We start from the raw sequence: 25,191 nt of genomic DNA on the forward strand, positions 1-25,191 counted from the left end.
ACCCAAGGCAGGCAGGGAAGTGGGAGCCATCGCTGGGGAGTGCTGTTGCCCTCACGTCCTTCTTCCTGGCACGGTTCAGTTCATCTTGCAGTACAAGCTTCCCATCCTGACGGGTGGCCACGACTCAATGGTACTGACGCTAGAGCGTCTGCGTTGGCCAATCTTGCTTACAGCCCTGGGGTCCTTGAAGATGGAGTATCCATACTTGGTGACGAACGGCACGCAGAACAAGTGCAGCAGCATCCGCGAGATCTGGAAGGTCAAGCGCAGGTACCTCAGCTCCTTGAACTGCTCTTTGATGGCCCTGTTGGTGAGCAGGATGATGGAGAGGCTGAGTAGCTCATAGATGATAATCCACACGCTGTAGCAGAGCATGCCCACGTAGTTCTTGGTGTGGATGCAGTAGAGGAGCAAGGAGCAGACCAGAAGGGTGACGGTGGACAGGCCGACGCTGATGTTCTTCTTGTGGGTCACAACCCAAGAGACCAGCTCAGACCTGGTCTCCTGGTAGACACTGAACGTCTCTTCGTAGCCAAAGAAGGCAACCTCATTCACTTCAAAGATGAGGAACTGGACAGTGTTGAGGAAACAGAAGGTGCCTGTCACGATGGAGTACTTCCTGTCATTCATTTCATACTTGTTTTACCAGAAACATCGGCTGCAGGAGAAAAAAAAAAAAATTGTGGTGATACCCGATGAGATGGCAGAGCTGTCCTGAGGCAAATCCTCAAGCCACTAGATGTAAACGGAAGAGCTAACAGTAATAGTGATGGGTGAACAAGCAACAAGCTGGAAGTCAAGGCACGTGGGCTCTGGCCTCGCTAGCTAAAGGTGAGCACATCCTTGGGAAGTGGGGGCGTCATTGACCTGGGATACTTCTCAGGTAGCTCTGCGGTTTCAGTGGCAGCTATGCTTTAAGGTGGCACAGAGGGTACTCCTGTTGGTGTCAGGCTTGTGGGAATTAGGAAGCTCCTCTGTGGCTCAGACCGTGAACTCCTTATGGCCAAATCCAGACTTAAATTGAAGGAAGTAGGGAAAACCACGAGACCATTCAGGTATGACATAAATCAAATCCCTTACGATTATACAGTGGAAGTGAGAAATAGATTCAAGGGATTAGATCTGATAGAGTGCCTGAAGAACTATGGATGGGGGTTCATGACATTGTACAGGAGGCCGTGATCAAGACTATCCCCAAGAAAAAGAAATGCAAAAAGGCAAAATGGTTGTCTGAGGAGGCCTTACAAATAGCTGAGAAAAGAAGAGAAGCGAAAGGCAAAGGAGAAAAGGAAAGATACATCCATCTGAATGCAGAGTTCCAGAGAATAGCAAGGAGAGACAAGAAAGTCTTCCTCTGCAATCAATGCAAAGAAATAGAAGAAAACAGTAGAATGGGGAAGACTAGAGATCTCTTCAAGAAAGTTAGAGATATCAAGGGAACTTTTCATGCAAAGACAGGCACAATAAAGGACAGAAATGGTGTGGACCTAACAGAAGCAGAAGACATTAAGAAGAGGTGGCAAGAATACACAGAACTACACAAAAAAGATCTTCACAACCCAGATTATCACAATGGTGTGATTACTGACCTAGGGCCAGACATTTGGAATGCAAAGTCAAGTGGGCCTTAGGAAGCATCACTATGAATAAAGCTAGTGGAGGTGATGGAATTCCAGTTGAGCTATTTCAAATGCTAAAAGATGATGCTGTGAAAATGCTGCACTCAATATGCCAGCAAATTTGGAAAACTCAGCAATGGCCACAGGACTGGAAAAGGTCAGCTTTCATTCCAATCCAAAAGAAAGGCAATGCCAAAGAATGCTCAAACTACTGCACAATTGCACTCATCTCACACTCTAGCAAAGAAATGCTCAAAATTCTCCAAGCCAGGCTTCAAAAGTATGTGGACCATGAACTTCCACATATTCAAGCTGGATTTAGAAAAGGCAGAGGAACCAGACATCAAATTGCCAACATCCATGGGGTCATCAAAAAAGCAAGGGAGTTCTAGAAAAACATCTACTTCTGCTTTATTGACTACGCCAAAGCCTTTGACTGTGTGGATCACAACAAACTGTGGGAAATTCTGAAAGAGACGGGAATTCCAGACCATTTGACCTACCTCCTGAGAAATCTGTATGTAGGTCAAGAAGCAATAGTTAGAACTGACATGGAACAACAGACTGGTTCCAAATCGGGAAAGGAGAACTTTAAGGCTGTATACTGTCACCCTGCTTATTTAATTTATATGCAGAGTACATCATGAGAAACGCTGGGCTGGATGAAGCACAAGCTGGAATCAAGATTGCCGGGAGAAATATTAATAACCTCAGATATTTGGATGACACCACCCTTATGGCAGAAAGTGAAGAAGAACTAAAGAGCCTCTTGATGAAAGTGAGAGTGAAAAAGTTGGCTTAAAACTCAACATTCAGAAAACTAAGATCATAGCAGCTGGTCCCATCACTTCACGGCAAATAGATGGGGAAACAGTGGAAACAGTGACTGACTTTATTTTGGGGGGCTCCAAAATCACTGCAGATGGTGACTGCAGCCATGAAATTAAAAGACACTTGCTCCTTGGAAGAAAAGTTATGACCAACCTAGACAGCATATTAAAAAGCAGAGACATTACTTTGCCAACAAAGGTCCGCAGAGTCAAAGCTTTAGTTTTTCCAGTGATCATGTATGGATGTGAGAGTTGAACTGTAAAGAAAGCTGAGCATCAAAGAATTGATGCTTTTGAACTGTGGTGTTGGAGAAGGCTCTTGAGAGTCCCTTGGACTGCAGGGAGGTCCAACCAGTCCATCCTAAAGGAGATCAGTCATGAGTGTTCATTGGAAGGACTGATGCTGAAGCTGAAACTCCAATACTTTGGCCACCTGATGTGAAGAACTGACTCATCTGAAAAGACCCTGATGCTGGGAAAGATTGAAGGTGGGAGAAGGGGACGACAGAGGATGAGATGGTTGAATGGCATCACCAACTCAATGGACGAGTTTGAGTAAACTCTGGAAGATTGGTGATGAACAGGAAGGCCTGGAGTGCTGCCGTCCATGGGGTTGCAAAGGGTCGGACTCAACTGAGCGACTGAACTGAAGTTGCTTCAGTCATATCTGACTCTTTGCTACCCTATGGACTGACCCCTGCCAGGCTCCTCTGTCCATGGGACTCTCCAGGCAAGAATACTGGAGTGCCCCATGCCCTCCTCCAGGGGATCTTTTGGACCCAGGAATTGAACCCTTGTCTCTAATATCTCCTGCATTGCCAGAGGGTTCTTTACCACTAGCACTACTCAAGATGAATGAAATTTTAAGTCCACACAAAGTTTTATACACAAATATTTATACCATTCTTATTCATAATTGCCCCAAACTACAAACCATTCAATGTCCTTCAGTGACCAAATGGATTAACTGTGGTACATTCTTGCCATGGCATACTACTCGGCAATAAAAAAAAGAGCTATAGGGACTTCTCCAGTGGTTCAGTGGCTACGGCTCCAAGCTCCCAATGCAGGGGGCCCGGGTTTCATCCCTGGCCAGGGAATTAGATCCCATATGCAGCATCTAACAGTTCACATGCCATAATTAAAGATCCCACATGCCACAACCAAGACTCAGGGCAGCCAAATAAATAAGTATTAAAAAAATAATGAACTAGCAATACACATAATGACATGAATGAAACTTCAAGGGCTTAGGCTGAGCAAAAGAAGTCAGGCAAAAAAGATTATATACTCTATGATTCCATTTATGTAAAGTTCTAGAAAATACAAACTAACATATAGAGAAAATCAGCAAATCAGTGCTTTGTGGTGGCAGGGTAGGGGATGGCAGTGCAGGAAGTGGCAGGAGATAGGGATAAAGAGGAAACTTTTGGGGGTGATACACATGTTCATGTGTATGAATTATGGTGATGGTTTTCACTGGGATATACCTATGCCAAAACTTATTAAATGGTATTCTTTAAACATGCATTTGTTGTGGTTGTGGTTTAGTCACTCAGTCATGTCCGACTCTTTGGGACCCCATGAACTGCAGCCCTCCAGGTTCCTCTGTCCATGGGGATTCTCCAGGCAAGAACACTGGAGTGGGTTGCCACTTCCTTCTTCAGGGGATCTTCCTAAACCAGGGATTGAACCCAGGTCTCCTGCATTGCTGGCAGATTCTTTACCATCTAAGCCACCAGGGAAGCCTGTGCTATATATTGTATATCAATTATACCTCAAGAAAGCCATTAGTAAACCTCTAACATAATGTCTATAATGTTTGAAGTAGAGGTTTCCTCAGTGTATCTTCCATCCTGGCTTCTTAAACTGCTTCTGACATTTCTTGACCCCTGAACTCAAAGTGAAGTTTGTTGATATGTGATAATGTGTAATCTTGTACCATCTTATGTGGTTGGCTAATCAATTCATAAACATAAACATGATTTAATCTCTCCCACTAAACTGCAAAATCCTCAAGGTCAGGAATTATATCTTATACTTTTTTTGTATCCTCCTGCAGTGGAGATATACACAGTGTGTCCCGCACAGTGACAGACAGAAGAGTTTAACAAATAGCTTTTGATTAATCACAAGTGCATTTGTGCTCCTTGACAGTGTTTATTGGGGGAGAGGATGGAGGGATCAAGACAGAAAATGAAGTATGATTTGGCTCTATTTTTATTCTTTTACTTATCTGGAATATAGTATAGATGATACAGGGAGAGAAAAACAGCAAAAAACCACCTCAAGACCCCAACAATATATTTTTTGCTACAACAATCTGAGATATAAATACAGGTTTGCCTGTAGGGTTACGTCAGAGAGCTGTGGATTGAAGGCTGATGAAGACACAGCAAGATCAAAGGATTGCCAGACTGCAATTCAGCTTCATTTCATCCCTGCCTCTCTTCATTTTGATCAATAAGGTGGTACTGACAAGAAAAGGAAAGAGGAAGTCAAGGAGAGCTTGATAAATAACAATGTCTTCTAATTAAACATCCTCTATGAGCAAGGTGTTCCAGTTGTGATGGTAATCCCTTTTCTCACCGTATCTCCCCCAAAAGAGTGGCAGTATCTCCCCCAAAAGAGTGGCAGTGGAGTCTCTACTTGCTGAAAAGTGAATGAGATGGAAAATGAACTACCTTGAGAACCTGCCATCGTGGAATAGGGCTATGTTACTCACTGTAGCGGCGGGAAAAGTTGAGTATTTTGGATTTCCGCCGTGGGAAGTCTCCACTGCTGCTGGAAATACGTCTGTTGTAGGAGATGATATTGCCCTGGTTTTTATTTTTGTAGATCATGTAGGCGTAAGTGATGACAAAGAACATCCAGAAACAGTGCATGCATATACGGGACACCAGACCAAACCAGCGCATGACTCTGACCTCTCCAACGGAAGAGTCGTCATTGGTAAGGCATTGTACCACAATGTTTACCGTCTCGTAGAAAAAGATCCAAACAATGTAGATTACCAGGCCCCTGTACACGTGGGCGTACACTGAGTAGAGGAGCAAGCAGCTGACGAGGATGGTGATGAAAGATAGGAAGAAGACGATAGTCAGGCTCCAGCAGATGATGAACAGTTTTATCAGGATACTTGCGCTCTTGATCTGTGACGCATGCTCAGTGCAATTGTTTCTCCTTAAGTACTTCTGTTCGAAGATGAGGTACAAGTCCACAGCGGTGATGGTGAAGACCCCTGACAACAGGGAGCCCATTCTAGCGGTCATGCCACACCAGTGCTGCTCTTTCATGCTGAGACCTCCCGTGAAGACAGACAATAGCGGGGGCCGGGATAATTCAGATTCCTGCCAATGTGGGAAATTACCCAGGGCTTCTGCCCCCTTCCCCCAATTCACCTGGAGAAACAACAGAGAGAAATATGGACACCAGGCAGTAACAGCTTGGAGAAGACAGCAGGCTGTTTAAAACTGTTTGGGAGTTTGAGTGGGGAGGAAGGAGGAGGCAGTCCCAGGCTGGTGGCAGTGAGCAGATTAATTGGAGGAGTAGTTCTCAACCCCGGCTTCACGTTATAATCACTGACAGTCCCACCCCACACCAGCTAGAACATTCTCTGAGTATGACCCAGATATCAGCATTTTTAAAAACTTCCTAGTGATTTTCATCTGTAGCCAGTATTGGAAAATACTGAATAAGAAAGAAAGAATCAGTCATGTCCAACTCTTTGCAACCCCATGGACTGTAGCCGACCAGGCTCCTCCATCCATGGGATTTTTCCAGACAAGAATACTGGAGTGGGTTGCCTTTTCCTTCTCCAGGGGATCTTCCCGATCCCGGGATCGAACCCCGGGGCTCCCTCACTGCAGGCAGACTCTTTACCATCTGAGCCACCAGGGAAGCCTAAAATACTGAATAAAGAAAGTTAAATTGTGCTCTTTGTCTCTTCCAGTTTTGCCCTGGGTTATCACTGCTGCCCCCTGATGGGGAAAATTGGCCGCATTGTCCAGACCTTCAGTGCAGGCATCTCGGGAGAAAAGTCGGGGTAGCAGCACAATGGCCTTGCTGGGTGAGTGGATGAAAACATTAGGTTTTGAGTAATCACTCCTCCACTATGTATCAAAACTTGAGGAATACAATGACAGGTGTACTTTAACGGAAATTTAAAATCTTAAAATGGAATAGCCTTATCATGGAAAAAGAAAAGACAGTAATGAGCTAAGCATTCAACTCAGGGAGTTAGGGGAAAAAAAATCCAACCAATGATAAGAATAAAAAAAGATAGGTGGAAGAAAACAAAGAAAAGAACAGAAATCAATAAAAAGAAAGAAAAGATAAAGTAGAGGGACTTCTGATTGCTAAGGTTAGTGGAGCCAACTTGCTGAGTAAAAAAAAAAAAACTAAAAACTGCTGGATGAAATAGTTCTTAAATATTCTTGAAAGCACAGAAGCACTGACAAGATAGGAAGTAGGAGACAAAAGACTATAGGACTTCAGGAACTGGGAGAGATAAGCAAGCATGAAAGTCAAATTTGCTCTGAGGATATTTGCCAATCTGTGTGTGCGTGCTTAGTTGCTTCAGTTGTGTCTGACTCTTTGTGATCCCAGGTTTCTCTGTCCATGGAATTCTCCAGGCAAGAATACTGGAGTGGGTTGTCATGCCCTCCTCCAGGGATCTTCTCGACCCAGGCATCAAACCCACATCTCTTAAGTCTCCTGCATTGGCAGGCAGGTTCTTTATCACTAGCGCCGCTTGGGAAGCCCCTTTGCCAATCTGGGCAAACTTGAATTTCCTTTTGAGAACTCTGCAGCGTAACGTGGAATGAAATTAAAGCTCAGTGTCCACCAAGGTGGGGAGTCTATTAGAAGGCCTTCCCTGTATTAGTCATGGCCCCATGGGTTATGATTACAGTAAAGGGGAATCAGAAGTAAACTTGCCCCCATCTTCTCCCAGCAGACTCCAGGGAAAGTTAACTTAGTACTTAGTACTAACTGAACATTTCAGGAGAAAACTCTCCTTGAGACACTATCACTGTAACTAACTTTTTACAGATTTGTAGCCCAAATTCCATGAAGTATTTAAATAAAAACGTTTAAGTAATAAATCTAGTTTAAAGTAGTCCTAGGACTTCACTGGTGGCCCAGTGGTTAAGAATTTGCCTGCCAATGCAGGGCATACAGTTTCAATCCCTGGTCTGGTAAGATCCCACATGCGGCAGGGCAACTCAGCCCTGCACCACACATCCTGAGCCAGGGCCCTATGAAGCTCAAGGACCGAAGCCTGTGTGTCCTAGAGCCTGTGCTCTGCAACAAGAGAAGTCACTGCAATGAGAAGGCCCCTCTCGCCACAACTAGAGAAAGCCCGTTCACAGCAACGAAGACCCAGTGCAGCCAAAAATAAAATAAAAAACACAGTAGTCCTAACCTGGAAGTGTCTCTAAGTGCCTGGGAGAAACAAGCTCACATCCCCTCTGGAGGGATACATCTTTGTGCTGGTCCTTAAAGAACTCCCTTAGTAATTCTTCAGGGACAATGATTAGTACATGGTGAAAAATAACTGAGTGTGTAAGGAACAAGGCACTAGGAGAACCAGCAGAAACAACAGAACTACAAAAAAAAAAAAAAAAACCACATTATGAAACAAGCATGGTTGTGACACTTTCTGGAATTATTTAAGTTTTTAAATTTTATTTTTATCTGTGGTAAAATACACATAACATAAAACTCATCACCTTAACCATTTTAAAGTATAAGCTGGTGTTTAGTCGCCAAGTTCTGTCTGACTCTTTCTTGACTCCATGGACTGTAGCCCACCAGGCTTCTCTGTCTATGGGATTTCCCAGGCAAGAATATTATTTCTGCTTAGCTTCTCCATTTACTGTGTACTTATCCTTGCCAGGCCTCGGCTTCCACATCTTTTTTTTTTTTTTGGACTTGCTGCACAGCTTGTGGGATCTTAGTTCCCCAGCTACAGGGATGGAACCTGTACCCCCTGCAATAGAAGCATGCAGTCCTAATCATTGGACCACCAGGGAATTCCCTCCACAATTTTGTTTTTTTTTTGGCTGTGTCACACAGCCTGTAGGATCCTAGTTCCCTAGTCCCTTAACCAGGGATTGAACTCATGCCCCCTGCAGTGGGAGCTCAGAGTCTCAACTGCTGGATCACCAAGGGAAGTCCCCACATCTTTAAATTTGGGTGTACTCGTTACTTTTTTCTCTTTCTGTAATTTTACTAATTATTATAACAAAGTATGGGCTGCCCTGGTGGCTCAGCAGTCAAGAACCCGCCTACCAATGCAGGAGATGAGGGTTGGGCCCTGGGATTGGGAAGATCCCATGGAGAAGGAAATGGCAACCCACTCTAGTATCATATCCTGGGAAATACCATGGGCAGAGGAGCCTGGTGGGCGACAGTCCATGGGTCGCCAAAGCCTTCTGACATGACTTAGCAACCAAACAACAACAACATAACAAATTACTCCAAAACTTAGCAGCATAAGACAAATAAGACAACTATTTATTATGCATGTGGATTCTGTGCGTGGAGGACTCTGGAGGTTAGCTTAACACTGTGCATAATGAGGAATTTGGACAGGACACATCCAGGGAATCTTGTCACCACTCATGAATTTGGGGGACCTCTCCTTGAAGACTCATTCACACACATGTCTGGTGACTGCTGCCAGCTGTCAGTTGGGGGTCTCAGTCCCTCTCCATATAAGACTTTTCATGTGGTCTCTCTGTGTGGATTCATTTGGGTTTCTTCACCTCTTGCTGACTGGCTTGTCCAGAGTGAATATCCCCAGAAGGGTGAACTAGGGGAAGCTGTTTCACCTTGTTTAAACTTGGCCTTGGAAACGGCACAGGGTCGCTTCTACTATACTCTGTTCTTTTCTCTTTTTTTGAAGTATAGTTAATTTACCATGTTGTTAGTTTCTGATGTATAGCAAAGTGATTCAGTTATGTGTGTATGTGTGTGTATTCTCTTTCATATTCTTTTCCATTTTGGTTTATTACAGGATATTGAATAGAGTTCCCTGTGCTATACAGTAGGACCTTGTTTATCCATCCTATATAGAATAGTTTATACCTGCTCATCCCAAACTCTCAATCCAACTCTCCTCCTTGGCAACCACAAATCTGTTCTCTACGTTCGTGAGTCTGTTTCCGTTTTGTAGCTAGGGTCATTTGTGTCATATTTTAGATTTTACACATAAGTGATATCATGTGGTATTATCTTCCTCTGTCTGACTTATTTTGCTTAGTATGATAATCTCTAGGTCTATTCATGTAGTTGCGAATGACATCATTTCATTCTTTTTTATGGCTGAATAGTATTCCATGATATATATCATATATATATATATATATATATATATATATATATATATATATCACATTTTCCTTAGTTAGTCAACTGTTGATGGCCATTTAGGTTGTTTCCATGTCTTGGCTATTGTAAACAAAGCTGCACTTTATTCTTGTGAATCACCAAGGCTAGGCCATTTTCAGAGGGAGGAGAAATGGAGTCTACCTTTTGTGTCAGGAGTGTTAGGGAATTTTCTGAGGTGCAGGGGATTCTTGTTATCTCAGTGGTCAAAATCCAAACTTCCACATTTGCCAGGCTGACCACGGAAGGAAAAGTGATCATAACAAGGAAATACTCACCAATGAACTCATGTTCCCCATTTTCCCCTATCACCGCAACATTCCTCTAGGCTGCAACTAAGGGTTCTGTGTGTGCACCAAACCCATCAAATCAAGTCTTTATTGTTCAGCCTCTCTCTGAGAGCCCAACGTAAATAGCTGATGACACAAAGCAAATAATTTGCAAAGCATCATTGCGAGTCTTGCAAGATCTCATGCAGCGATTAAAAATGATGAAGAAAACTGCTCAAATTACATGAGGCCTTTAGTAATCCTGGATATGATAGAGTTAGTGCAGTTGATAACCAGAAAAGAAAAAAAATCACTAAGAACATAATAGGTACTTCAGTAAAAAATGGTTTGAAAATGAATAAACTGTTACATATTCACACGATGGGATGTTAAGCAGTCATCAAAATGAATTACTGTAGCAACACAGAACAACTGGAACGAATCTTAGTAATATAATAGCAAGTGAAAAAGTACCAAAAGAAGATATACAATTAAAAGCAACTATAGAAAAATAAATAAATAAATAAATAAAAGCAACTATAGGTATGTCATACACACACATACACAATTTTTGGACTGTATATATAGATGCAATAAAACTACAAAACTATATAAGGAAAATAAAGGAATGATGAACTTAGGATTCTAAACGACCATCACCTTGGGTCAGGGGAGGAAGTGAAATGGGCTGGGGAGATCATATAGTCAGATCTGATTTACTGTCAAGATCCTAATTTTACTTTAGGTAGAGGATTTGAGGGTAAATGTTACTTTATTAAAAAGAACTAATATTTTTAAAGTAAATAAAGGAGTTATGCATAGATCAGTTAGGGCTATGTCATGCACCAAAGATTATGATAAGTCTAACCGTGAGCATATGAAGTATGATAAAAAAAAAACACTAAAATAAAACAAGGATAATAACAGTATTTACCTTATAAGGTTGCTGTGAGGCTTAAACGAGTTAATATATTTAAAATATTCAGGACAGTGTTTGGAACATGGTAAGCATTGTACTATATAAGAGTTTTTGCTATTGTCATTTTTGCTTTATACCAAGGGGTAACTACTATTTATTATGCATGTAAAACTACTATTTATTAAGTTGTGTTGCAGAAAATATCTTCAGCTTCCTTCCCAATACCCATTTCCTCTTCTTTGCTAACAGAAGTCTACTTTAGGTCAACTAAAGCTTGGACTCTGTCAACCTTGGCCCCAGTTCTATGCTGAATTCTCCTCTGCTCAAGCCCTCTCATGAATATGCATGTACCCCGAGCTTAAAACTTCCCCAATTCGCTGTTCAGGGAGATATTGCTTTGGAAAAGATCCCGTGTTCTTATTTGCTGCCAGTAATAATAAATCCTTCCTTCTCCCAATCTTTGGCTTGGTTGTGTCTATTGGCACCCACCAAGAAGCAAACTCAGTTTTGAGGTAACACTATCTCTACATTTTCTTTCTTTTTAGCTTGAATGTGGTATGATGCCTAGAACCTCAGCAGCTATTTTGTTACCATGAGGCAACAGGCATAGGGACAAAAGCAAATATGCTAAGGATGTCAACACTGAGAGAGCATCTTTTTGTATTTTATTGATTACTTCTAAAGTTGAATATTTTTATAAATATCAATATGTGATTTTAAAAATCTCTGTCTAGGGACTTCCCTGGTGGCTCAGTGGATAAGAATCTACCTGCCAACCCAGGGGACATGGGTTCAATCCCTGGCCCAGGAAGATTTCACATGCCACGGAGCAATTAAGGCCATGCTCCACAACTACTGAGGCCAAATTCTAGAGCCTGTGAGCCACAGATACTGAAGCCCACGCCCTAGAGCTCTGCATCAAGAGAAACGGTTGCATTGAGAAACCTGTGCATGACAATGAAGAGTAGACCCCACTCGCCAAAACTGGAGAAAGCCCTTGCAAAGCAACAAAGACCCAGTGCAGCCAAAATTAAATAAATAAACAAAAAAATACCAAAAAATCTACACCTAAATAAATCTAAAACTATCTTCCCTGGCAGTCCAGTAGTTAAGACTCTGCGTTCCCATTATAGGGGGCATGGGTTTGATCCCTGGTCAGGGAACTAAGACCTTTCATGCAGGTCTTTGGTGCAGCCAAAATAAATAAAAGATAAATAAGTCTAAAATCATTTTGATAAGTAGAAAATAAAAATACAAAATGGCAAGAAAGCATGAAGGCATAATTTAATTAATAGTATTTTTCTCTCAGTGATATTTGAAATATTAATGCATCTTTCATTTGATAATATCTTAGACTTACACAATTATGGTAAGAACTTTAGTTCTTGGTTGGGGAATCTTAGTTCTTAGTTCCCCAATCAAGGATTGAACGTTTATCCTTAGCAATGAAAGTGCAGAATCCTAACCACTGGGCAGCCAAGGAATTCCCTCAATATTTTTCATTCTTTTCACAATTTGACTTGTGATTCCAACAGAGGATGTTGCTACCAGCTCCCTTCAGCTGGATCTCTGGCATTATTGGGTTGAGGCAGGGAAATAACAATGGCAATGAGCACATTATAAAGTGGACTTCCCTGGCAGTCCAGTGGCTAAGACTCCGTGCTCCCAATGCAGGGGGCCCAGGTTTCATCCCTGGTCGGGGAACTAGATCCCACATGCTGCAACTAAGACCCAGTGCAGCCAAATAAATAAAAAAGAAAAAGAAGAGCCTAAGTCACCTATGTCAATTAAAAGGTTTTGTTTTGTTTTTTGATGTGAACCATTAAAAAAAAAAATTGTTTATTTGGCTGCATCGGATCTTAGCTGTGGCATTTGGAATCTTCGTTGAGTCTTTCAAGGTCCTTCTTTGAGACGCACGGCCTCAACAGTTGTGGTGTTCAGTCAGGCTCAGCTGCTCCGAAGCACGTGGGATCCTAGCTCCCCGACCAGGGACTGAACCTGAGTCCCCAGAACAGCAAGGATCACCAGGAAGTCCCTGTGGACCATTTTTTCAAAAAGTCTTTATTGAATTTGTTACAATAATGCTTCTGTTTTAGGTTTTGGTTTTTTGGCATGAGGCATTGGGATCTTAGCTCTCTGATCAGGGCCCAAACCTGCACACTCCGTATAGGAAGGGAAGTCCCAGAGCTATATATATATAATTATAAAAATACTAGTTATAAGCAAAACACCAAACACTTGTTACAAATTCACTCTCCCACCAAAAGTAAATGTACATCCCTGGTTTAGAACATATTTGTCATAATTTTGTGGTTTTTTTTGGCTGTGCCATGCGGCTTGTGGGATCTTAGTTCCCCAATCATGGATTGGGGAACCTTTAACCTTAGCAGCGAAAGTGCAGTCTTAACCACTGGGCAGCAAGGAATTCCCTCAAGAATTTTTTTTTAACACCTCAGTAAAAATGCCTACACCTTACGTGGGGTTTGAAACAGGGGCTGGTGGGCTTCAAGTCTCTGTTCTGTGGGTTGCACAAGGCAGCTGCCAGCAGCCCCATGACGGCCGTGGGTAAAAGGTTGGCCCCTGTGTCCGGCACCAGGTTCTACCTCTGGATTCTGAGGCATCCCCGAGGGCCAGAGGAGCTCTGGTCATAATGGAGGCTGGATTTCCTCCTAGCCTGGCAGTATCAGGCCAATTTAATTGGATTTTTAAAAATGAAAATGGATACTTTGCATATATAGGAGCCTGAGTTCTTTGAGATATATCTTCTACATTCTCTTTAAAATAAATCTATCAACTTAAAAAAAAAAAAAAAGAACTGCTGAGATAATTTATGAACACTTCTCACTCCCTCTCCTTTGGCTTTGTATACCACAGAAGGAATTTGTACCATAATTGGACACTCTAGTGTGAGAAAGCAGTTTTATTATTATTATTTTTTAAATTATTTACTTGTTTATTTTTGGCTATGCTGAATCTTCGTTGCTGTGTGGCCTTTTCTCTAGTTGTGGCAAGTGGGGGCTACTCTCCAGTTGCAGAGCACAGGCTCGTCATTGTGGTGGCTTCTTTTGCTGTGGACGGGATCCAGGGCTCACAGGCTCAGCAACTGTGGTTCCCAGGCCCTAGAGCACAGGCTCAATATTTGTGGCACACAGTCTTAGCTGCTCTGCGGCATGTGGGATCCTCCTGGACCAGGGATCAAACTCATGTCTCTTGCATTGGCAGGCAGATTCTTTACCACTCAGCCACCAGGGAAGCCCCCTCTTCTTTTTTTTTTTTTTTAATAATATAAAATTGGACTCAGTTGTCTTAAGGAGTTAGGGAGAAATTCTATCTCAAAGTGTTTTTCTCTCTCCCCTTGATGGAGTCATATTGAAATCCCAGGTTCACCCAATTCTAGAATCTCATGGAAGGGCTCTGGACTTCAGGCCGTGTGGTCAGTCATGTGAGGGTATGAGAGGCTTCATGTCCTAGCCTTAGTGGTCCCACTGCTCATAGCTTCAAAGGCTGTGGCTCACAGCTCAGTCCCCAGCCTGGGGTCCACGCAGCCAACCCATCAATCATCCTGTCACTCCGAGGTCAAACATGGGTCCCAAGGTGGGCAGAACTAGGCACTTCTCCATTCCCTGAGGGTAGGGAAACCCCATTCACTGTAGGAATCAGAAGTGATTCCCTGCTCCCTCATCTTTTCAGATCTATCCCCCCACCCACCCACATAATCAAGATCTCTACTTTTGAGAGCCTAGATTTTCCAAAGCAAAAGTATTTTAACTCTCTGATAGGGGAAGAGATGGGCAGTCCTCTTAAACCTACAAAAGGAAGATGCCTGTCATGCTTTGTGGTAAATCAGTCAACAAACAGGAAACCAGTCCCAGCTACGAATGAGGCAATTTGGACAATAAATCACACTGCTGCTTACAAAGTCCTCACCATCTGACTCCAATCCAACTTTCCAGGAACACCTGTGTGCATTCCTTCTTGTGTATATAATACTCTCATTTCCTCCGATGTCTTTCCTCCCCTTCTCCACCGGGCTCATTCATACTCATCCCTCAAGGTCATGTGAATCCTCAAGAAGGTGCCAGGGCTCTAGTTTGGCATTTGTGATTCTCTTGACCTTTCTTTTGTGGTCAGAAGTCTCACATTGGTAGCAAAAGCAGGAGAGCACCAACAAGCTCTCTTCTGCGTTTGTCTCTTTCATAGGAAGGAAACCACTTCCCAGAACCCCCCAGCAGCCTTCTTTTCCTGGCTCACTGGCCAGAGCTGGGTCACAGGGTCACCCAACACTGCAGGGGAGGCTGTGGAAATCAGTTTCTGACAAGCTCAGTAGGATTGCCATAACTGGTTAAGACATATCATGATTCATGCCAACTGGGAACACAGTTGCCCCACCTCTCCAAAACAAATGAGTCCCCTTCCCAAGGAAGAAGGAAGGAAATTGCTAATAAAGTCAACCATAGAGATCCTGTTCCATTAATTATCCCTTCTTCCTCATTGACATGGGAAGAACTATTATTATTTGTTTTCCCCTCCTTCCACAGAAGCAGGATGTTTAGATATACACATGGTTGGCCAGAATAAGGTTTGCCTTTCCTGGCCTCCCTGGCAGCTGAATATGGCCATATGACCAATTCCTGAGAATAGGTTTAAAGGGGGAGAAATGAATGGGACCAGCTTCCCTGCTGGCTCAGGGGTAAAGAATCTGCCTGCAATGCAGGAGACATGGGTTTGATCCCTGGGTCGTCAAGATCCCCTGGAGGAGGGCATGGCAACCCAGTATTCTTGCCTGAAGAATCCCATGGACAGAGGAGCCTGGAGGGCTACAGTCCATCGAGTGGCGAAGAGTCAGACATGATTAAGCATGCACACACCATGTATTAAGGAGAAAGTCATCTTTCCTTTCCCTCTTCCCAATAGCTGAAATGTGGATGGAGTAGGGGGAATAGAGGGTGACCTTGGACCAACTGGACAAGGACATGATAAACACAGAAGGATCTAGGCCTCTGAAGATTCACAGAGCAGGGCCACCACTCATACCTAGGCTCTTACATGACTGAGGGAAACTATAAACTTCTGTCATGGTTATGTGTGTGTGTGTGTGTGTGTGCGCGCACATGCACGCTCACTTGTGTCCAACTCTTTGCAACCCCATGGACTGTAGCCTGTCAGGCTCCTCTGTCCATGGAATTCTGCAGGCAAGAATATTGGAGTGGGTAACCATGCCCTCCTCCAGGGGATCTTGCCGACCCAGGGAACGAATCCTTGTCTCTTGAGTCTCCTTCCTTGGGTTCTTTACCAGCTGAGCCACCGGGGAAGCCCTCCGTCATGGTTAAAGCACGGTTATTTTGCACCCAAACTCATGTCCTAACAAACACAACTGCCTCCAATCCTTTTCCTGTAAGCATGCCAAAGTCTCTTCCAGCTCAAACAATCTCTCCTTTGACCCTGTGTTTCTCTCTCATTTACATTCAATCTTGGTGTCAGGGCAAGCAACAAATACTGGCTCTTGGCTGATTTAAGCAGAAAAGTCATAGCTCATAGATGTGTGCAAAGGGCCAGTTATTTATTGCCACAACAATGCTACATAAACAACCACAAAACCTCAGCAGCGTGTAACAATGAACAATACTTAGTTCACAAGTCTGTGGGGTTCGGCTTCTCTGGGGCTGGGCTGAGCTGGGCTGATTTCAGCTGGACTTACTTGACATCTGGGGTCAACTGTTGGTCGACTAGACAGTTTTGTTGATTTTGGCTGAGTTCATTCATATGCCTGAGGGTCAACTGGCTGTTGGCTGACTTAGGATGGCCTCAGCTGGGATAACTCAGAGAGACTTGGCCTAGGTCCATGTGATTCTCATCATCCAACAGGCTAGCCTAGGCATGTTGCAATGGCAGAGGCCAGCAGTGAGGGTGCTACAGACTGAATGCTTTTGTCCTCCCCAAATTCATATGTTGAAAACCTAATGCCCAATGAGATGGTATTAGATGGTAGGGCCTTTGGGAATTGATTAGGTCAGGAGGGTGGAGCCTTCCTGAATGAACAAGTACCAGAGAGATCCCTTGCTCCTTCCTCTGTGTGAGGACATGGCAAGAAGTTGGCAGTTTGCAACCCAGAAGACAGCCTTTGCCAAAACCAGGTCATGCTGGCACTCTGATCTTAGACTTCCAGCCTCCAGAAATGTGAGAAATAAATATCTCTTGTTTACAAGCCAGTCTGTAGAATTTTGTTATATAATCGCACACAGACTAAGACAGAGAGCAAGTGCAGCCACATGAATGTTTTCCAAGTTTCTGCTTGTATGCGTGGGTGCATGCTAAGTCATTTCAGTTGAGTTCGACTCTTTGCAACCCTATGGACTGTAGCCAGCCAGGCTCCACTGTCCGTGGGAATCTCCAAGTAACAACACTGGAGTGGATTACCATTTCCTCCTGCAGAGGATCTTACTGACCCCGGAACTGAACCCAAGTCTCTTATGTCTCCTGCACTGGCCTGCAGGTTCTTTACCACTAGTGCCCATGGGAAGCCCTCTGCTTGTATAATGCTTCCTAAAATCCCTTGATCACAGCAAGTCACAAGACTGAGTCCAGAGTTAGAATGAGAAGGTCCCACAAGATAACACGGATGCAGGGAGAGGTGAAGAATTAGGGCGTTAATACCACCATCTATCACACCACATTCGGAGGCTTTGCTTACAGGATGGCAGCCAATATCATGCCACGGAGCCAGGCCACTGCCAGTGATGAGCGTTTGATGCCAAAGTCACACTGAGAGGCCTTCTGGCACAAGACTCTAGGTATGGCCGCTGCCAGAGCTTTTTCCTTAAGTTGGGTGTTACTGTCACAACTGCTACTGCTCACCAAGAATGAATTCTCTTGTTCTCTTTTTGTTTGCATCATAAGCTCCTCCTGATTCAAAGTATACTTTGGAAAAATTTCATTAGCAGCGCCTATGACATGTGCACTTGACTTAGTTCACAAGAAAGGGCGGAAAAGTAAGTAGCTGCCATTTCTAGCTACAATCCTGATAGGTGGGCTCTGCTTCCCACAAGGTTTCATAGAGTGAAAAATTCTCCATACATGGGGAAGGGATTTATATCATACCCTTATAAAGAACTACAACAGAACAACAATGATGAGGGGGAGGAAGAGGAAGAAACTAGCCTCTCAATCGCTTCACAGCTAAGCTGTTTCTCATTTGTTTGTTTTTGCCATATTGCATTGCTTGTGGGATCTTATCAACTAGGGACTGAACACAGTCCTAGACACTGAGAGTGCTGAGCCCTAACCATGGGACTGCCAGGGAATTCCCCACTCCTAAGTTTCTTGAAAGGGTACTCCTAGCTCTCTTTCCCCTTCTACTTTTTTTTTCCATTTCACTTTGTAATAATCAGTTATGGCCACCCTAGTGACGCAAAATTCAGTGGTTTACAACCACAAGCATCTATTTTTCTCACTATGCTTCAGGCTGCAGGTCAACCTGGAACAGTTAAATACTCACTGGTAGTGACATAGGTAAGTGGTGCTATTTATAAAATGGAATATTATACAGCAGTGAAAATGAGTGAATTACAGCTATAATCTATCAACATGGATAAATCTCAAAACCATCCTGTTGCCTAAAAGAAGCAAGCAACAGGGAGAATGAATACCATACAATATCATTAAATTATTAATATAAACAACACATTATTTAAGGTTACAAAAACAGGTCGAAAATATACATACACAGAGGATGTTTAATACAAAATTCTGCACAGTGGATACACTTGAAGGCAGAGAAGTGCCCATAGGAAGGGACTCCCAAGAGGCATCTAAGGTACTGGTGATGTCCTGTTGCATAGTGTGGGGAGTGGGGGACGTTCAGGGAAATGTTACTATTATTCATTAAACTATACATATTAGTGTTATACAATCTTTTGTGTATGTGGTGTATTTAATATCCCATGAGAAAAACCTACTACTGGTGAGGATGTGCAGCAATGGTAACTCTTAGCCACTGCCGTGAGGACCAGTATAAATAGGAAAAACCATTTTGGAGAGCATTTTTCAGTATCCAGTTAAGTAGAAATTGTGCATATTCTATGATCCAGCATGTTTTTCTTGGGTATCCCTTGCTCAGCACCTTAAAAGCAGTGGTTTTTCAAGCTTTGTGACAACAATCTCTTACTGAGATATATGTTTTACATTATAATCAAGTACACACATACACACATATGTATAAGTGTGTAAAAAGCGGAAATAAAATTTTTGCACAATAATGCCTTTTCCTATTACATGCAACACTCTGATCTTTTCTAATCCTGTCTATTCTTTTTTTTTTAATTGAGGTATAATTGACACAACATTGTCAATTTTGTGTATCAGGTATAAAGTGAAAGTGAAAGTGAAGCCGCTCAGTCGTGTCCGACTCTTTGCAACCCCATGGACTGTAGCCTACCGGGCTCCTCCATCCATGGGATTTTCCAGGCAAGAGTACTGGAGTGGGTTGCCATTTCCTTCTCCAATCAGGTATAAATGTCCCCATTTATTCTATTTCATTAAAGGTTCCAATTTTTAAATGTATTTCAACTCACTATAACAGTTGACAAACTGTCCTTTAAAAAACACCACACTAGAGAAAATTGTACATATGGTAATGTGTAAAAGAATGTTAATTGAGCACAGCTTAAAATAGAAATAACTGGCGATGACAATTGAGGAATATTTACATTATGGAACATAATAGGGCAGTTAAGATGAGCAAACAAGAGCTCCTTGTATCAACAGAATGCAGAGTGAAAAAAGCCAGTTGCTGAAGCATATGTACAGTGTGTTGCTATTTATAAAGTTTCAAAACATGAAAAACATGTTGTTTATAGATACGCGCATATATAGTAAAAGTGTGTAACATGGAAGAGAGTGGATTGTGGTTTCCACTGGAGAGAGGGAGGGGAATGGGATCAAGGACGGGCAAAATGGGGATTTGGAAGGTTTTTTTCTTAATCTTATTCTCAAATGTTATTTATTCTTTATTCTTTACTGTGGGGTTGGCAATCTGCACCCGTAGCCAAATCTGGTACAGTATTTTTGCATGGTCTGTAAGCTAAGAATGGTTTTTACATATTTTAATATTTGTAAAAAATTGAAAGAAGAATATTTTGTAACTTGGGAAAGTCACATAGAATTCCAATTTTTGTAGTTACAAATGAAGTTTTATTGGAACACAGCCTTGCTAATTTTGAAAAGCTGAAAACTGTTTACAGCCTGGCGCTTTATAGAAAAGGTTTGCCACCCTCTAACTTATTTATTTACTTACTTACTTACTTATATTTTTTGGCCCCACTATGTGGGATGTGGGATCTTAGTTCCTTGACCAGGGATCAAACTCACACCCGCTGCAGTGGAAGCACAGAGTCTTAACCACTGGACTGCCAAGGAAGTCTCAACACCCCTAATTTATTATATGACATATATTTTATAATGATAAAAATATGGTAGCATTAGAGAAGAATTCTAGAAAGAAAAAGATGCATAATTCTACTAACAAAAGTTGCTAAAATTTTCCATGTTTTCTTCTACTCTTTGATAAAAGAGTCAAATGTATTTTTATTGAAATCAGGCAAAGATTTTTTGCATTCTGCCTTTTCCCTGCTGGACATCACTTCGTAAACCTCTCTGACGTGCTATGTAGCATGCAAATTTGCAAGATTTAATGACATAGCATGGTTCAAGTTTACAAACCACACACCATAATTTGTTTAACCACCTTCTCATGTTTAAACCTTTTGCAATCTTTTGATTTACCCCGTTTGTTATTGGTTACAAGGCAAAGAACACCTTTGTATACAGAGCTTTCCCCCTCCCTCTTTTTAACTGACTTTCTTAGAATAAGTTCCTAGGAAAGAAATGCTTTATCTTCCTTCCACCCCTTCAGACTCGATTCTCTCTTTCTTTACTCCTATGACCTCTTGCTTCTTCAGTCATTTTGCTTAGCCTTCTGCCTTCCCTGACATAACTGATCTCTCTCAGTTGACTCTCTCAGTGGTTCTTTAGGTGCTGAAAAAGCCCTTTTGCTGTTAGATTCCAGTTTGGCCTCACCATTCCTTTGGGGGGTCCAACTTTCTGCAGTACATTGTGAAGGCTGCTTCTTGCTCTCATTTCTTAACTCTTCTCTCAGCACAGGGTCCACTCGACTCCTACTCTGAGATTAAAGTCTGCTAGTGATCTCTGGGATTCCCTGGTGGCTCAGATGGTAAAGAGCCTGCAATGTGGGAGACCTGAGGTCAATCCCTGGGTTGGGAAGATCCCCTGGAGAAGGAAATGGCAACCCACTCCAGTATTCTTAGCCTGGAAAATCCCATGGATGGAGGAGCCTGGCGGGCTATCGTCCATGGGGTCACAAGAGTCAGACCCTTCACTTTCACTTTTAGTGATCTCTTTGGAACTTAGTCCAAAGGCTTTTTTTTTTTTCCCTTGATTTTTATCTCCCTCTGTAGCTGTTATTCTGAAAGGTCCTTCGGGTCTTTTTCTTTCCCTGCATGTCTCCATTCTCGGTTTAACTCTTCCATGGAACTTTCTCTAAGGATTGAGATAGAATCACCTCTTTTGAGTCCACATTCAACCCAGACATAGCTCATTCCCTTTGCTCCAAACTCTTCTTTGCTCCAATCTGAGTTGTTTTACTCTCTTCTAAATGAAGGTGAAGTTAAAGAGGGAACAGTTAAAAACTTGCAGCCAGACAACATTCATTGAGAGTTTTCTACTTACAGTTTCAAAATAATAAATAAATTTTGAAATAAATTTAAGGATCATAGGTCACTCTGTTTCACGAGCAAAAGGTCTCCAAAGTGAGGTCTACAAGCATCAGGGTCACCTGGGAGGCGGCTGTTGCTGCTGTTCAGTTGCTCAGTCATGTCTGACTCTTTGCGACCCCATGGACTGCAGCATGCCAGGCTTCCCTGGCCATCACCATTTCCCAGAGTTTGCTCAAACTCATGTCCATTGCGTCAGTGATGCCATTCAATCATCTCATCCTCTACCATATAAGTTCCACCCCAGACCTACTAAATCAGAATCTAGACTTACAACATGATCTCCAGGTGACTCACATGTACATTAAAGTATGAGAGGGACTTCCCTGGTGGTCCAGTGGTTAAGAATCCAGCCGCTAATGCAGGGGACACAGGTCCGGGAGAATCTTATGTGCCATGTGACAGCTAGGCCCTTGGGCCACATCTACTGAGCCCGGGCCCTCCAGAGCCTGTGCTCTGTAGCAAGAGAAGCTACTGCAATGAGAAGCATGCACACCGCAACAAAAGGCAGCCCCTGCTATGCAGCAACAAAGGCTCAGCACAACCAAAAATAAATACATTTTTAAAAAGTATAAGAAGCACCAGTATAATGGACCAGTCAGTGCGTATCACTAAGGGTCTCTACCAAAAGTGCTCCATGCACCCCTTGGAAACCTCAAACCAATGATTTTTCACCTTAAGTTTGCTGTGAGGGTGGTCTTGCTGCCATAGCTATCATCTTTTGATGGACAGGTGGCTAGGTGGATGACCTCTGTCCCTCATCATTTTAGGTACAAGTTCATCCCTCTGAAGCTGCAAAAGGGTTTAAGAGGACATTTTCTCCCAGGAAAGGAAGGCTGTTTTTCAACAAAGAGCATAAACAAGCTTATAGGCTCTTTGGTAAGGTGGACACACCTGCCAGGGATTGGAAAAATGGTTTCTATCATCTTTTCCAACAACAAATGCACGTGAACAACATAGAACCAAAAGACAAGAATAGTTTATACTCTTCATTCTCTCATTCAGCAAATATTAAGCACCTACTGTGTGCCAAGCACTGTTCTAGGTGAGAAGAGCAGAGACAGAACTGACAAAATCCTTGCCTTAGTGGAATTTACATTCTAGGGGACGGAGATGGACAAGAAACAGGTATAAAATATGGCAGGTAGGGGTAACACTTTAAAGAAAAAAATAGATATTTGAGGGGAAAGAATCCCAAGCAGAGGCAGTGTCTAATGCCTTGAGGTAGGAACATGATTGGAGTGTTCAAGGAACAACAAAAAGCCAGTAAAGTGTGGTTGGAGCAGATTAAGCAAAGAAGAGAGTGGAACCAAACCATAGAGAGTCTTTAAGGAGCTGGAATTTTATGCCAAGTGAGACAGAGCCATTGCAGGGTATTGAGCAGAGGAGTGATATAACCTGACTGACATTCTAACGGGCTCTCTCTCTCCCCCTCTGCTGTGTGGGGAACAGACTCTAAGGGGACAAGAGTGGAAGAAAGAGGCCTACCAGCAGGCTGCTGTAAGGATGTGGTTGGTCTACATTTGGTTGGTCACAGTGGTGGTGGTGATGAAAAAAGGCTCAAGAATTTCAACTTCTCTAACAAAGACAATTTTAAAAGTTATCACTAGACAACTTTTTTCTTTCTTTTTTTTTAGTCTTGGACGGGAAACTGGCTTAGAAGTAGAAAATAAAAAGTAGGAATATTAATGGCTTCTCAGGGTTGAACAATGTTAATAGCATCCTCTGGGAATCAGTGTTATTTAACATTTCATAAATGATTAAGAAAAAGGAATACTTTGAGACTTTTCTAGGTACACAAATTATACTCTGCTTTCCACATAGTGAAATGTCAAGTCAATTGGGAGTGTCTCTTGGAACATTTCTAAAGCTATATGATTAGGCTGGAAAGTGGCAGATGACTTGCTATGTGGACAACTCTAAAGCAGTTCACATAGGAGGAGACAATTCAGGTGACATCTTTAAGATAATGAACTCTGGACTGCCAGCTGCCCCCAAGGAAAGGGATCAGAAACTGCTGTAGGTTATTCCTTCAAGACATCAGCTCTTGTAAAATCCAAAATGCCAGTAAAAGTTCTGGTGGTTTCAGAATAATGACAAAAACCTCAGCTTCAACAAAAACCTCAGGAACTCCCTTATGGATCTCAGTATGCAGTGCTAGTCACTGCATCCTATGAAAAACAACAGCCAAGGAAAGGCCACTAAAATGATTAAAAAGATAGAGGGACTTTTGTTTGATGGGGGATATGTCTATAAATATGAATATCTGAGACAAAACAAGATGAACGTCTACAAAAACATGAAACATTCAGAGAAAATTAAAATAGCCCTTTTCATGAAATCTCATGATTGTGAAATTAGGGGACAAAAACAGCTTAAAAACGGGGGTAATATCTATGAAGAAAGAGGCCATTAGCGGGCCTATTAAAAAAGGTCCTTTAGACCTTCCAGTATGTGGAAGGACTGTGCTAGCAATAACCAGGAGTCGCGGGTGAGGAACAATCAGCCCATTTCAAGAGTCCTTTGATGGGACAGAAACTACTTTGGACTAGCATGCGCTGCCTGCCCTCCCCCCCTCCCCGGGCCCCCCATCACTGTGGTATACAAAGACAGAAACTCAAAAAGGGCAAAAAACGCTGACAAGACTTTCAAAGGATTCAAAATGCTAATATTAAAAATCATTCTAATTCAAAACTAGATCGAAAATAAAATCAAGGGTGAAGATTTATAGTAGATTAATAAGGGATTAAGGATGTCCATTGGCGGTCTGAATTGGATAGATAAAAGAAGAACATTTCCTGAACAGTTTGTCCGCATCTAGGTTCTCTTGGTCAGAAAGTGACGGTTACTGGTTGAAACAGAGATTTGATCATCTGAATTTCAGGCATGGCACAAGTCCTTTTACAGGGATCAATTATCTGAGGACAGAGAGGCTCTTAGGAACCAACCGTTAGTCACGTGTTGTGTTGAACAGTTAACAACGCTGGACCGTCGGGGTCAGTTATTGATTTTCCTCCACCGATTGAAAAAATCAGAGTCCGAACGGAACGAGGGTAGTGGGGAGGATAATAACCAGAGTGTCGTTGAATTGGGAGATGTTAAAAATGGGCAGCAACCAATACATGGGCCCTTATATTTAGGTCAAAGATTAATATACATAAATATATATGCTTTCTCTTTTCAAAAAACATTTGACTCAAGAACCTCATCACCCCCAAAGAAAACAGCACTTCTCCTTCTTCCCAAAGGTCGCTTTCTTTACCTGCTTCTTCCCCGGCCCAGGCGAAGGAACTTTCAGCCCCGCCTCCCAGCTCGTTCTTGCTCCGCCTTCTCGGTTCACCTGTGTGCCCAGCCCCTGACGTCACTGTTCGGCTT

The 25,191-nt window shown here is 42.7% G+C and overlaps 1 protein-coding gene across 1 annotated transcript; it reads right to left on the minus strand.

Moving 5' to 3' along the window:
* Positions 1-4,604: 4,604 nt before the first annotated feature.
* Positions 4,605-25,148, minus strand: LOC122697019 (transmembrane protein 217-like). Its single transcript, XM_043907341.1, has 3 exons — positions 25,079-25,148; positions 5,175-5,850; positions 4,605-4,923 (listed from the first exon to the last, which is right to left on the minus strand). Exons 2-3 carry the CDS (start codon positions 5,743-5,745, stop codon positions 4,910-4,912), a joined length of 585 nt encoding a protein of 194 aa, XP_043763276.1. The 5' UTR covers positions 5,746-5,850; positions 25,079-25,148; the 3' UTR covers positions 4,605-4,909.
* Positions 25,149-25,191: the final 43 nt, after the last annotated feature.

This window comes from Cervus elaphus, chromosome 7, assembly GCF_910594005.1.
Source record: "Cervus elaphus chromosome 7, mCerEla1.1, whole genome shotgun sequence".
In the NCBI taxonomy this organism is placed as follows: Eukaryota; Metazoa; Chordata; class Mammalia; order Artiodactyla; family Cervidae; genus Cervus; species Cervus elaphus.